The sequence below is a fragment of the Pristis pectinata genome, chromosome 7, assembly GCF_009764475.1.
Source record: "Pristis pectinata isolate sPriPec2 chromosome 7, sPriPec2.1.pri, whole genome shotgun sequence".
In the NCBI taxonomy this organism is placed as follows: Eukaryota; Metazoa; Chordata; class Chondrichthyes; order Rhinopristiformes; family Pristidae; genus Pristis; species Pristis pectinata.
In genome coordinates this window covers 68,772,397-68,786,499 of record NC_067411.1, presented here as the reverse complement: position 1 = coordinate 68,786,499, position 14,103 = coordinate 68,772,397, and the positions used below count along the sequence as shown (strand labels likewise).

The following is a 14,103-nucleotide window of genomic DNA, read 5'->3' as shown; positions in this document are numbered from 1 at the left end:
CTACTGAATTTAAAAAATTTCATATAACCACAGTTTGTTTTCTCTCTCTCCATAGATATGGCTGTATCCCCATGTTTCAGTTCTTTTTTTCCATTCCTCTAACTGGCAGTTTTGAAAATGAATGTTACCTTGTCAACACTTAGCTCGACCCACTGAGTTCCTCCAGCAGATTGTTTGTTACCTTGACAATTTTGGTCTGCACCCTATCACAGGCTTTCCTTCTGTTCTCTTTACCCTCCCTCTCTGCAATTGAAACACGCTTGGTTTTCTCACTCTTCCAGTTCTGATGGAGGATCTTTAACCCGAAATGATGACTCTGCTTCTCTTCCCATGAATGCTGCCAGATGAGATGAGTGCTTCGAGCTTTTGTTACAATGCATCTGGAGTCTGTCCTACATTCAGTTCCCTGCGACTGTCTTCAGTTTTGTATTTAAAATATTAGTAGATCTTCTAGTGTAGTTTATTTTCAATTGAATGGTACAATCATTGGCTTCAGGATGTTAGCAAAATCACTAAAACATGCCAAAATATAAATTTGCTGGTGATGTCCCAGGTTCCCTAAGGGAATAAACCAGTTTGCCCAGTCACATCTCCCCACATTTATTTCTTATTCCACCACCACATTTACAAATGCCTGCAATTCTGGCGATTCTTTACCAATAAACATTAGGATATTGGGAATACATGCAGCTATGACAAGTCCCCATCTTTCTCTTTTTCAAGTATCATGTGGACTATCCTTGGTCGTCAAACTTTTTTTTAAGCTGATCAGCTTTCATTTGTTTCATCCGGGGGTATGCATGGTTCTTCTCTGTCTGTGATTGTAGATTAACAGCACCAATCTGTTCAGTTCCTGAACAAATTTCAACAATGGAGTCAAAAATTATAGCACTGAATTAGTTTCCATCATTGGAACGGACAGTGTGTTCTGTGCTGAAAGGAATTGTAAAGCACGTTGATATCAATTACTTCATTTAGAGAACAATGTACAAGAAAATGCAAGAGCAAATGACAATCTTTATTTTAATCTGATGTCACTTTTGAAACTATAAGCCATTGTGGACTAAACCAATTTCACTGAGGAACAACGAACATGTACAAAATTGTATGCATTATAAAAATAGGCTAAAACAACCTTTCAATTCTTATTCGGCAAAATTATTGCCTGCATGTGAATGATAAATTATATTTCAATTAATGGCTTGCTATGGCAGCACTAAGTGATGACAATTTACACACCCCTTTATATAACATTTACCACAGAGAGCTTAAGAGGACCAGCACTGGGATGCATTCAGATCATTCATAACAACATAACCCAAAGGCTAGCAGGCCACAATATCCAGCTAATTCATTCATTTAATTATTAACCTACTCACTCATATTTCAAAAATACTTTATATCTTGATGTCAGACATTCCGTCACAATTTGTACTGCACTGCTCCATGTAATAGCATTTCCCTATCCTCACACATTCATAGCATAGATTCTTGCAATTCAGTACCTAGCAAATTATTCTGGGTTCCAAAGACTGTGCACTAAAATACAAGCTCTAAAACTACTTAAAATATCACTTAAGTCACATTTCACAGAGTACGTTCTTGAGTTAAGCCAATGTTTTTGCCTACTGAAAAGATAATCTTGATTCAGCTCCTTGTTTTTTAAACCATTAAACCATGCACAATTTACATTTATTATGAAACAGTGCAATATTAGTACATCACATGTGAGTGGAATGGGAGGGAAAAAAATATGCCCTTATAAACCTGAGCAAGGTATTTGCTTTCTTTCACTGGAGAGTGAAAGCCACCCTGTTGAACAGAATTTTCTCTGGTGTTTGTTCAGACAGCTCCCAACATTGCCTATAGCAACTTGTAGAATTCCACTGACCCCTGCTCCCCCCTAACCCTCCCACACACCCACCCCTCCCACACCCAACTGAGGAAAGTATTTCTTTTAAAAGTTTGATTTATTCACCCAAAGAGCTGCAGAGAAAAGTCTAAAAAACTGTACAGCAATTGATAAGGACTACACTCCTGTTGTTAGCCAGTTTGTGAATTCAGGATCCAGGCATTTTTTTAAAAAAACAGTCGTTGCTATGCAACAAAAGGTTGACACATGGAGCACATTTACTGCATCACAGCTGCAATTGTACTGGTTACCTGCTCATGGTCAAATGCATTTTTCTTTAATCTGTTCATATAAAATACAGGAGTATGCTGAATTGCACATTTACCACAGGCCATTATACAAAAAAATGCCAGTTACTGTATTCCGTTATTTTCAAGAGGGGCTTCATAAACAGAAAAAAAAATGTAAAAAGTATGCAGGCAGGTAGGCTCAGGGATAAGGAGGCAGGCATCTGGCAAAACTGACATGCTGGTTAGAAACTTGTCAGCATTAGTATCATCATTCCGCTGCAACAAACACTTTGCCATTGGCTGAGCTACATCACATGCAGTCATTTACCATGCTGACTTATTAAGAGGGAGTGTGATAATGTAATTGTGCTTTCAGGTTCCAGACCTTTAGACATCCTTAAGTACAAACTAACACTGAAAACAAATGCAAATAAAAAGCATCAAAAATGAAAGAAAAAATGCTGCACAGTTATAGAAGGATGGGCAAATTGAAATATACACGGTAATGGTTTGCTCTGGCACTTGTGGACCTTGAAGAGAAGAAAATGCTAAAATTCTATTTGCATCTTTTAAAAAAAATATGAGAAGCTATGTCCATGACTTCGGCAAAGGTCAAATCCTTTCAAATCACTGCCTTGAGACGGAGCAGTCCTATTAATGATATCTTCAGAGCAGAACAGGAGAGACTCCAGCCAAAGAATTGCCACAGGAACAGGTAATGGGTTGTTGTAATGCCTTTCTCATCATGAAGAACTCAGAGAAGCAGTCACCATAGTGAAAAGGGGGAACGAGAGGAAGAAATACATGAACTTGGAGGAATCTGTAGGAAATAAATGTGTACACTGTTAAAATACAAGTCATCTAATGAAGTTTTAGTTCTTTAGGCAGATTACACACGTTATTAGAAGGTCAGGCCAAAATCAACTCTCTTTAACATCATGCCTCTAATGTGGAAACATGCCCCAATACTGTACATAGGTTTCATCAGACAAAAATAGACGTGGCAAGAGGAAATGGTGACCAAAAGCTTAGTGGAGAGGTCAGTTTTGTGTCTGTTCTTAAAGGCAGCCAAGACAAGAGTGGAAGGGAATGTGTGAGAGGCAGATTTCTGGGGGAAGGGGGAGTTGCAGGTCCAGAGGAGAGAACAGGAATAGAGATGGGCCAAGTAATCAATGAATTTAAACATGAGGCGTGGAACTTTAAATTTGAGACAACAAAGTAAATTCATTAGCACACTTGTAATAAATGCAGGTAAAGCATGCAGAGCTTTGGATAAACTTCGACGGAACTTGGGTGATTGGAATACAGTAAGACTCTGTTAATCTGACACACTTGGGGCTTTGGTGGTGCCAGGTTGGCAGATTTTCCAGACTATTGGATGTTAGTCCAATTATTCTAACACAATCTTAATTTACTTTTTAAAGATGTTACACAGTAAGATGAAATGTCCACAGGAAACAGAACCAAATGAGTTTCAAGGGAACATCTATTGAAAACAGAATGTGGGAATTGGGGTCCCAGTGCTTAAGGGAAATGTGGGAATCAGCACGTGGTGAGCTGGATCCTAAACCAGCGGAGTTTCCGAACAATCGAATGGCAGATTATTGGATTTTTATTGTAGTTAGGTCTGCTGGCACCGGAAACATGGCTTGATCTTCAGCATCAAATGACCTGAGATGGGCCATGTCACACTGGCAGTCTTTAAGAAGGAGAGGATATGGAATTGGAAGCTCACCTTGGGATCCAGTTGCAGACTAATGCTGAGAGCTGCATGGCAGGAGTTGGGAAGAGGGGTGGGACTGGTACTGAGAAAGCAGAGTCTATAAACACTGACTACAGTCTCCTCAGAGTTTAATGGGTAGAAATTCCAGCTGGTCCAAAGCAGTATGATGGAAAAGAGAGGAGGGATCAGGAGAGGGTGTATAGACTGTTAGCATCTAGAAATGGTATGAGCTTAATTTGAGACCAATTAGAAGACCAAAAGTGAAATTGTTTTCCAGAGCAAAGTTTCCCATGACAAGTTATGAGCAATTCTCTCCATGTAGGTCATTACTTTCTGTACAAGCTCTTTTCTTCCCTTTTTCTCCTTTTACTCTTGATCACTTTTCCAAATAAAGAGATGGGTGGAGTTATTGAATTCCATTGCCCAACATTAATATTATTCAGCTGTGGCCTCCATGACTAAAAGAGCAAGACTAAATGACTTCAGAGCATAAACAAGGTTGCTTCACGAGTTCGACTGACTCAATCTGCCTTTCCATCAGTCTTCAGGGAGCTCAGCAGTGAAAGAGAGAAAAAAAACTTTCTTCTGAGTTAGCAAATGAACTGCTTGGAAATAAACTGGAAGGATATAGTATCCATCCTTAAATCTGTGATACTTTAGCTAATCTCAGCTGTGAAGACAGGAGTTTTACAACTGGTCCCAGTTAATTCAGCTCAACTTCTGATCAGCATCCAGTGATTCTAATTGGAAAGTTCACGTGAATGCTTTGAGTGCAGATTAAACTGGACTTGTGATATTGTTTAAAAAGCCTTGCCATCTAGGTTCACACTTGAGGAATGCCCATTCCCATGTTGTGTGAGACAGCAACTGGCCTTTGTGCTCACTGTGTGTTAATGGAATCTGCTTTTTGGAAAGGCAGTGAAAACACTGGATGAAAAAAAAACACAACACTTCTACAAGTTATTAATTAAAATTAAAGAAAGGATTAGAATAAAATGCTCCATAATAACTTCTGGTACAAAAAGCTCCATGAACATAATTCCAATTACAAATCAATGCATGTGAACTTCATAATGCAAGATCAGGTGACAGTATTTCAAGTGAATTTCCCAAGACGACTCTAAATGGAATTCTTCTGAAGAAATGATTTCCCCAAGTTTGCACCAACGAGAACCTGAGTGCAGGCCCAAGAAAGTCTCTTCAATGCTTCAGGGTGTATATTGTGTTCTTTATTGAACATGTTTGTACGAGTTGTCCTGTTAAAAAGATCATCCTCCAATTGCTTATTAAGGAGATTGTTTTTCTACAGCTTTTAAGTTGAGCCATTTTGTTTTGGTCATTATGTTGGTTGTTCTGTGAGACTTGGCGCTAGTACTTACCACAGGCTTTATTTTAAATGTTATCCAGCTTTGGTGTCCACAAGCTGCATCTGAACGTTCACTGGCATGGGAGGACCTGCATACCCGCCCTTGGACTGCATTTGGTTCTGAATTGAGCTCACCTGTGGATGGAAACAGTAGTGTCAGATGCAAATTAACTACCTTTGGCAGCGCTTGACCACCGTAGCTGACCTTGTACACCGTGAGAAGATAACACCAATGGGGCTCACTGAAACATTCATATACCCCATACTTGGCAAGAGTCCAAGTGTGTGAGATGCTTACAATGACTGACTGCTTTTGTTCCCATCTCATGGCTACAGTTGAAATCTATGGCACGAAGGCCAAAGATTTCATTAACCTCTCTGAAGACCCAAAACACACAATTGGCTGTTTTCAAGCAGAAGATAGATTGAGTGTCTTGAAGCTGATGTATTCTGCAATGCCCTGAAGAGATAATATCTCCTTTTTTTTAGGGCCTTTCACATTATTTGGTGACTGATTTACCCTTTGAAGATCGAAGGACTTCTTGAATTTCTCATAAGCAGAGAGAAAAACTGGAAGCACAGTTACCTTGTGTGATACTTGTTTAAATAAAAAGCTGGTATTGACTTTCTCCTTTGGTGCTTGTTGAGACAATTAGACACATCTAATTGGCCTTGATGAGCAAATATAAGTTTCTAGTAGTAAACAGGTACAGGTCCCCAGGTAATGAATGGGTTCTGTTTTTATAGACATCTATGAGTCAATTTTGTCCATAAATCAGAAAATAGACAAAAATCACTCAATATGGTAGCTATATTGCCACAGTTTTGTAATGAATGGTAAGTAATGGTAAGGCTGATTTAAAAAAAAACAATTAATAACAGTGGAGAGAGAGATGAAACTAGTTGTCATTAATAACAATTTTGGATTTAATAACATTATGGGAGTTCAGTTGTATGTAGGGCTGTCCATAAGTTGGGTGTTTGTAGTCTGGGGACAGCCTCACTGAAATGTACTTCTTGGGGAAGAATACGTTTTGCAAGTTAATCACGATTTTCACTTTCCTAAACTCATTACATATGAATATTTGCACTCCATACTCAAATTATTATGCTTCCTATTGGCCAAACTTAAATTATTCAGCTGTTTTAAAAATGCAAGAGAAGCTTGTTACAGGTGTGATGTGATTGCCCTATTTTCTATTATTCATTTCACAAAACAGGAGAATTCTGCCTTGTCATCATAATTGACAGCTGCTTAAAATATATATTAAAGGATCATTAATCTCCTATCTGTAACACAAGAAAATTCTCTTAAAATTTTTATTTTCTTGCTCAAGATCATTTGACTTCGCAATAACAGTCTAAAAGAGAACCAATGTTTGATTCCAAGTTGATTGGTCCTTTCATTATTGAGTTTACAGTGGTTATTGGCCAAACAAAATACTACAGAATCTTTAACAGCATTTACTAAAAATCAGCAGTACAAAATCTCTCTTTTGTATAAGAGAACACAGACCATCCCTAAGTTTCCATCTTGCACCTAGGATTATGAATAGTTTCTAATTCACTGAAATATGAAATTTTCATGGCATCAACTACACCCAGCATCCTTCCCCAATGGCAAATTTGGACAGGATTTCCTCAGACTCCTAATTTTACTCTGTGAGGCATCAAGCCGTCCACACTTGTACTATTAGCCCAGTATGACAGAGAACCTTACTGAAGAATTCCTGCAAGTAAGGGAATATTATAACAAAATGCAATGACTTAAGGGCTACAACTTAGAGCCCTTTGGGTTAAAACAAAATCACTGTTCAAATTTGTACTTAGGAAATGAGCTTGCCACTTCTTCATATTTCATGTTACTTTTGCAAGTTTGGGGAATATTAATAACACATATAAAATCATTGTTGAGATAGATCTCGGCAAATCCACTTCAGAAAATCCATGTACCACAAAGATACTATATATATTTGATCCAGAAGGAAAGAAGGAATGATGTTATAACTTCAATGGGGCATATACAATTTTCTCACAAGTTATTTTTCCCACAGCCCACTAGTAATAAAACCAACTGATGTCACTGCTCTGCATATGCATCTTGTAAAGAGCCGAGAGCACCATGCAACATATTCTTGAGCCAGAAAAAACAAAACCAAATTTCTTGAGCGTACAGGGAATGAGGTTCCGTAACTCCGTGGGTGTTCATTTTTGACCTTAAGGTCAACACTTGGCTCATTTTTCCAAGGATGATTAATAAGTTTATTTTCCTGATAAAAGTGAATAATCAACTTTGTATTTTTATTGTTCATACTTGAAAGATTAATTAGTTAAGATTTATACAAAAATATTATAATGTTCCTATCTACTTATACAAGAAGCCTTAAAGTCTCAGTAATGCTGAATGGTGATCTGATATGCGAGTCATTGTATTGTGTCAGAAAATGGAAGCACGATTTCTTTACAAACTATTTTATTAAGTATTATCAAAATACAATTTAAATGTACTTCAGCATTATCATGGATCAAGTTCAAAACTTGAACACTGGGACTGTTATGACATTTTTTTTAATATTTCCATGAATTTATACTCAAAGCCAAATTTTGTCACTGTAGTGGTTACAATGACGTGATCTAATGCCATGCTTTTATATTTTGCAGACATGCTTTGATGCTGATAGATGTATTGCATGGTGATTGACTGTTTATCTGCATTCCCCTCACTGCATAGGAGTATTCCAGCAAAGCCATGCCTATTTTTTTTTAAATGCTAAAAGGGGGTCCCTCATCGTCCTAGACGATGACGTAAAAGCTGCACAGCCAGAGGCGTTCGAACAGACTGGAGCTAATGCTGCCTCACGTACCAAGCAAGATATTGTAAAGATTCAATTCTTGGCCTCACTACATACAGAGCTATCCAACTTACTGCATGTAACATGTGTTATTGCCGTTTGAGATTCCTAAAGGGATTAATCAGAATCTTAGTTCCTCATATTCACACACACCACCTACAGAACGAGTAGACAGTGCATGAAGCCATACTAGATAGAAAAGTAGACTTACAAAGGGCAAGTATTACTGTCATCATATAAAACAGGCTTGATTTGAGCTCTTAATAAATCAAAACAAAACATAGATGAAATCTTGTTAACTCAGAATTCCAAATTTACCCCTGGCTCTCTGGATCTAACACAAGTCTGGCTGGCATGGATATTCTCGTAGTGTTGAGATTTAATTGGGATGTTATGATTCACATTCTGTGCTTGAATGAAAGTATTTTATATTCAGGATAAGGCAAACCAGCAAGCCTGTAGATTTGGTCTGATGAAGTCGTATCAATTTGCCATTAATCTAGTAGCATGGGACACCCAGAGGAGATTAAACTTTCAGTGTTTGGCTCTGCACTCAGAGCAAGATAAATCATTAACCTGCAGTGAATTTAAATTAGAAACTTAGAATGGTAATCTGAACAATTTTTAATCTTGATATGCAACTTTTTTGATACAGATAAGCTGACGGGATAACTAATATTTCCCCACTTTATAGCTCTGTACTCTTCTTCAGTAGAGAGTCTAATTGTATCCTATTTGCACCTACTGCTGCAAAAATACTTTCAATACCACACCATCGAATGCAGAAAAATTATTAAAACAGGGTACTAAGAAAATCAAACGTCTTGAAATTCAACTGTGTGGCACTATTTTGTTGTTAAAATCTATCATGTGGTGCAATTGTGACTTTCTATCCTGCTAGTGATACATGGTTGTGTAGTTGTGTGTGCATACCACTGAGATACAGAGTTGAACATCAATCGTCATGCAAAGCCCAACTGATGGCTCCTCAGTTAACAATCAGTGTAAACCAAGTGCAGGAAAGCAGGTCTGAAAGCCCGTTTGAAGGGATTTACAATGATTTGCAGGTTTGTCAGAGATTCAATTGGGAGAGTGTGTTCAACAGGTATGAATTCATTACTGATATTTATGGAGCAACTTTCTCTGAACCCTTTGGTGAAAGATGCATTAAGTATTGGAGCCTTGGTTGTAGTTCCACAGGGCTTCTAGCATGACCAGGGCAGGAGGAGAGGAACTAAAGGCAAAGTCCCTGGAGAGGAGACCAATGGATAAGGGGGAGAAACCACTCTCCTATCTCTATCTGCCTAGGGAACTATGCATCCAGGCTTTTAATTGTCATGATAATTGTCACTGATATTACCTGTTACTTATCAGCCCATGCCTGGATGTTGTCTGGATCTTGTTGCATGTAGGCATGGATTATGTGATTTGCTGAACACTTGCAAATTGAACATTGTGCAGTCATCAATTAACATCTCCACTTCTGACTCCGTGATGGATGGAAGATCATTGATAAAGCAGCTGAAGATGGTTAGGCCTAGAACATTGCCCCAAAGACCTCCTACAGCTATATCCTGGAGCTGGGATGACTTTCAACAATCACACTTAGATTTTGCAAAATAGGCGGTGATGTCCTTTAAATAAAAATGATAAATACTTCCTTTTTCTCTTTTTCTTCACTTTTACACAATGTTCCCTGTATTATTAACTGTTCCAGAATACTCTTGTCATCTGCTGCCATGAGCTTAACTGGAACCCAGTCCACTCACGCTCTCTTTGCTGATCTTCACTGGGCTTCTAGTTAGGAAACTATCCTGTGAAGAGCCTTTGGTGTTTTACTAAGTTAAAGGTGCTTTATAAATAAAAGTCATGCTATACAGCACAGAAAGCTAAGAAGATTGACAGATAATTAAAATCAGAAATGTTTAAATGGAATAAAAAATACGAATTTGAAAAAAACAATAATCAGAGAAAACATATACAGTGACTGGCAAAAGAACCAAAGACATCATGAGGGAACTTTAAGATTGTGAGTGTCTAGTCTTTTCACTGGCTAGGATTTGGAATGTATTACCTGATAAGGCAGTGGGTGCTGGATGCAATAGTCTTCAAAAGGGACCGGGATGTATACTGGGAAAGAGAACAAGAAATTGCCAGGAATGCAGTTAGATCTAACTACATTGGTCTCTGAAAGACCCAGTCCAGCAGAGTGGGACTGCCTGCATTGCCTTTGAAAGATTCAGTGGGCCAAATGGCCTCCTTCCATCCTGTATTTTTCCATTCATCGGTCATTTCGATATCGTCTTCTGAGGACAGTTGGCTTTAGTTGCTGTTTGGAACACAGCTGGTAGAATTGTTCAGAGCCCTTGCTAGCTACTGGAATCAAAGGAATACTGCCACATACAACACTGACTTACATCCTTTTACAATTACCAACAGAGATGTCGGCCAATAACATCCATAGCTCTGGCTGTGATTCTGTCTGTGGAGTTGTATTCCAGGCTTTTCAATTGTAGCTGACAATAGCTGTTGAATGAAGCCTGACTCACAGTCAACTGTGATCAGAAACAAATATGACAGCTTTTAAAACAACTGTTCAGTCCAAATAAAGCTACAAATTAAGCTTACCCACTGCTTTCATTTTCTGTTGCTCAAAATATATGTTGACAAGCTTTCGTTTATTGGATAAAGGGGAGAAGAGGAATGTTTTTGCTTAAGTTTAAGCTTTTCTCAGGAGTGGGTTGTAAACTTTTTCTCATTTGTGTAATATTGGAAATGGGACTGACACTTCTTACTTCATTCAGGCCAAAGACAATCCATACTATCTCTTAAAGAATCAATGCTCCTTATATTTGGCATCTGCAAACCTGATAGAGTGTTTTTTTTCATTTAATACTCAGGATGTGTTGTCAGGAATGAGAATGTTTGTGGAATCAGTGCAATAAGGAGCCATTGTAGCATTTTATATAGGGAGATGCTATATGAAGCAAGTCTTGATGTACAGATCAGCCATGATCCAACTAAATGAATGACAGCCTGGAGGGGTTGAATGACTTACTATCATTGGTTCCTGTGACATTGGATAAGAACACAGGCTTGGCCATTTTTGGGCATCTGTCAGGATGCTAATCCCTAGCTCTTAAAAGGTCTGTGGGCAATTTACTGTTGTGACCCATGGGAACAAAGGTCAGTGTGAATCTATACTTTCCGGCTTAGAAAAAAACATTAGAAGAGAAGGAAATAGAAGGGACAAAAGTGAAATCCCAAGATATGGTTTATACAAAGGATTGTTTTATCTTGGAGGAAAAACTGTGCAATTTGCTCTACACTGGGAAAAGTTTGTACTCACGGAGTTCATTCCACTATTGAAGACATCTCCTGATCCTACATGGGCCGTGTGGACAAAGTTTGTCGGCTCTCCTATCATGCTTCGGTCAATCCGCCGTCGCCTTTTCTGAAATAGAAGGAAAGGCCGTCAGAAGTTCCCTTCAGTCACAGGGGTGAATAAAAAGGTACAAGGACAAAGAACACTGTTCCAGTACCTGCTTTCATTGGGCAAGAGCATTGACACCATCCCTACCTCAATAAAATGTGCTGGTTGGCTTGTATTCCACGCCATTAAGGAAACTAAAATGCTGCCAAACCTAAATATCCTGCAACTTACACAACATTTTCTTTGAAGGCTTCTGTTTTAATCAGTACGGAGAATAAATCCAGCACACTTTTAGTAGTGATTTTTATCTGGCAGGGATCCAGCACACATTCTGCAAATTTCATCAGTACTGAATGGTTGAGACCGTCTCTCCTTCATAGATCTATAGGCCATGAGCCTCGATTTTAATTTGGAGTACATCAGGGATATACTGAGAGACCCTTGTGGTGAGCCAAGTGTGATTCTGAAATTGACTCAATTCATGGCCCTCATCAAAATTGTTGTGAAGTGAATGACAGCTGTATGGTCTTGATTACAAAACATCAATCCACATTGAACTTCTCATGGTGACAGGTAGTTACACACTTTGTATCCTTTTCCTCCTTCAGATTAAGCAACAATTTCCAGTAATTAACAGTTAGTTGAACTTGAACAAGGAAAATAAAAGCCAAAAACTGCCAATACTGGAAACCCCTCCCCAGAAATACAGGAGCATCCTGGGTTACGAATGACCTGACTTACAGAAATCTGGATAAGAACTTTTCTGAGATCTGTTCTTATATGGATAAGAATTTATTCTAAAAGCATGCGATTGTTTGTACTTTGACTCTTTCCTCTCTCCCTCCCACTTTTTCTCCTTCTCCAATGTTACCAAAATGTCTTTCTTCTGATGGTTATTGCCCTTCTTGTTCTTCAAATATTTCTGTATCTTGTTACCAAGCTTAAGTATGGTCACAAACAGTGCATACCATAAAAAAACTGAGTGAAGTGCAAGGCATGGAGCACACAATAGCCATGAATTTAAGCACCTGTCCCACTTAGGAAGTGAGAACGTCATAGAGATCAATTTATATTTCAGGATCATTTGTGGGCCAAGGGCAATAGGAATCTGAGAAGCAGGGCCCTTCGGCCCACTGAGTCCGTGCTTATCACCAACCACCCATTGACAACAGTTAACTATGCTACATTAATTCTATTTTCTATTCTCTTCACATTCTTGTCAACTGCCCCTAGATTTTACCACTCAGATGCACAGCAGGAGTAATTTATAGTGGCCAATTAACCTACTATGTGTCAGGGTAAAAGTAGAGGTGGAGTTTAAAATAAATAGGAGCATGGCATTACTTTATCCTCCTGGTATTTCCACCCAACACCTTCTCACAGGCCAGTCATTGTGAACCCCTCTGTCCAGACAGAGGAGGCTTGATTGGCGAATCATTCAGATTGGGGCCATTTTCAGTTAACCTAGTAACAGTGAGGCTGGCATCTACAATCGGCTCATTGTAACATCTTCACCGGGGGCAGCAGGCCCAAAGAGGGCCAATATTGTTGATCAGGCAGCATCTGTGGAGGGAAATGGACATTTGACGTTTCAGGCTGAGACCTTTCATCTGGACCCTTCACAAGTCCAGATGAAGGATCTCGACCCAAAATGCCTGACCTGCCGAGTTCCTCCAGCTTTTTGTGTGTTGCTCCAAATTCCAGCATCTGCAGTCCCCCATGCCTCCAATATAGTTGGTTATTTTAATTTATTTTCTCACGATCTTTTGCGGGCCAAGAGCAGTAGGAATCTGAGAAGCTAGGCTGGGCATCAAGGCTCAGCAACATTTTAATTGCATGGCCCATTCAGAAATATGGGAGTTTTGTGTCAACACTTATACCACTGTCTTGCAAAGCTATCTCAACTGAGATTCTATCAGCTAGACTGCGAAACAGTCCGCAATGCAATCACAAACTTCGCAAATCAACAAGGCCATTCCTTTTACCAACCACTATATAGTACCTTTAACTGAGATTATGGAGTTCTCCTACCGACAGCACATCAGTGGTACCACTGGAATCCTCACTTTGTACTGAATGACGACATTGCTGCAAAAGGGAGCATGTCACTGATGTGACAAGGCAGATGACTCTATGTTAAACTGGTGTTTTAATGTAAATCTTGACTTTTTCCAATCTAAAGGGCTTCAAAGATATATATATATATATATATATATATATGAGATAGATGTGTGTGTGTGTGTGTGTGTGTGTGTGTGTGTGTGTGTGTGTGTGTGTGTGTGGACAGCAATTGTGTCTTTAATGCCGTCACCCCCTTAATGCAGTGTCATGTAACTAATTGATTGCTCTCATAGTTGCAGCAATGTATGTAGAAAGTTCCAGAGGTGGTGTGGATGATGTACTTGAACGTCTCAATGGGATAAAGACCATGGGAAATGATATTTCAGTCTTTGGACAAGGAGAAACAGTGGGAGAGGGCAGAGTTAGACCATGGCCAGAAGATGTAGGGGGATTCAACTGAAGGTGAACAAGCAGAGAATTGGCACTCAAAGTGAAGAAAACCTCCTTCATGGATCACTTTATCAGT

At 39.0% G+C, this 14,103-nt stretch overlaps 1 protein-coding gene across 3 annotated transcripts in view; it reads right to left on the bottom strand.

The window, feature by feature from the left end:
- Positions 1 to 1,004: 1,004 nt before the first annotated feature.
- cdc42se2 (CDC42 small effector 2) overlaps positions 1,005 to 14,103 on the bottom strand; it is a 156,810-nt gene continuing 143,711 nt past the window's right edge. For all 3 annotated transcript variants that reach the window (XM_052019596.1, XM_052019594.1, XM_052019595.1), the window contains exons 3-5: positions 11,433 to 11,537; positions 5,245 to 5,366; positions 1,005 to 2,962 (exon numbers count right to left, since the gene is read on the bottom strand). In XM_052019596.1, coding sequence (XP_051875556.1) covers positions 5,265 to 5,366; positions 11,433 to 11,537 — 207 coding nt within the window. In that variant the 3' untranslated portion in view covers positions 1,005 to 2,962; positions 5,245 to 5,264. The remainder of the gene's footprint in view (positions 2,963 to 5,244; positions 5,367 to 11,432; positions 11,538 to 14,103) is intronic.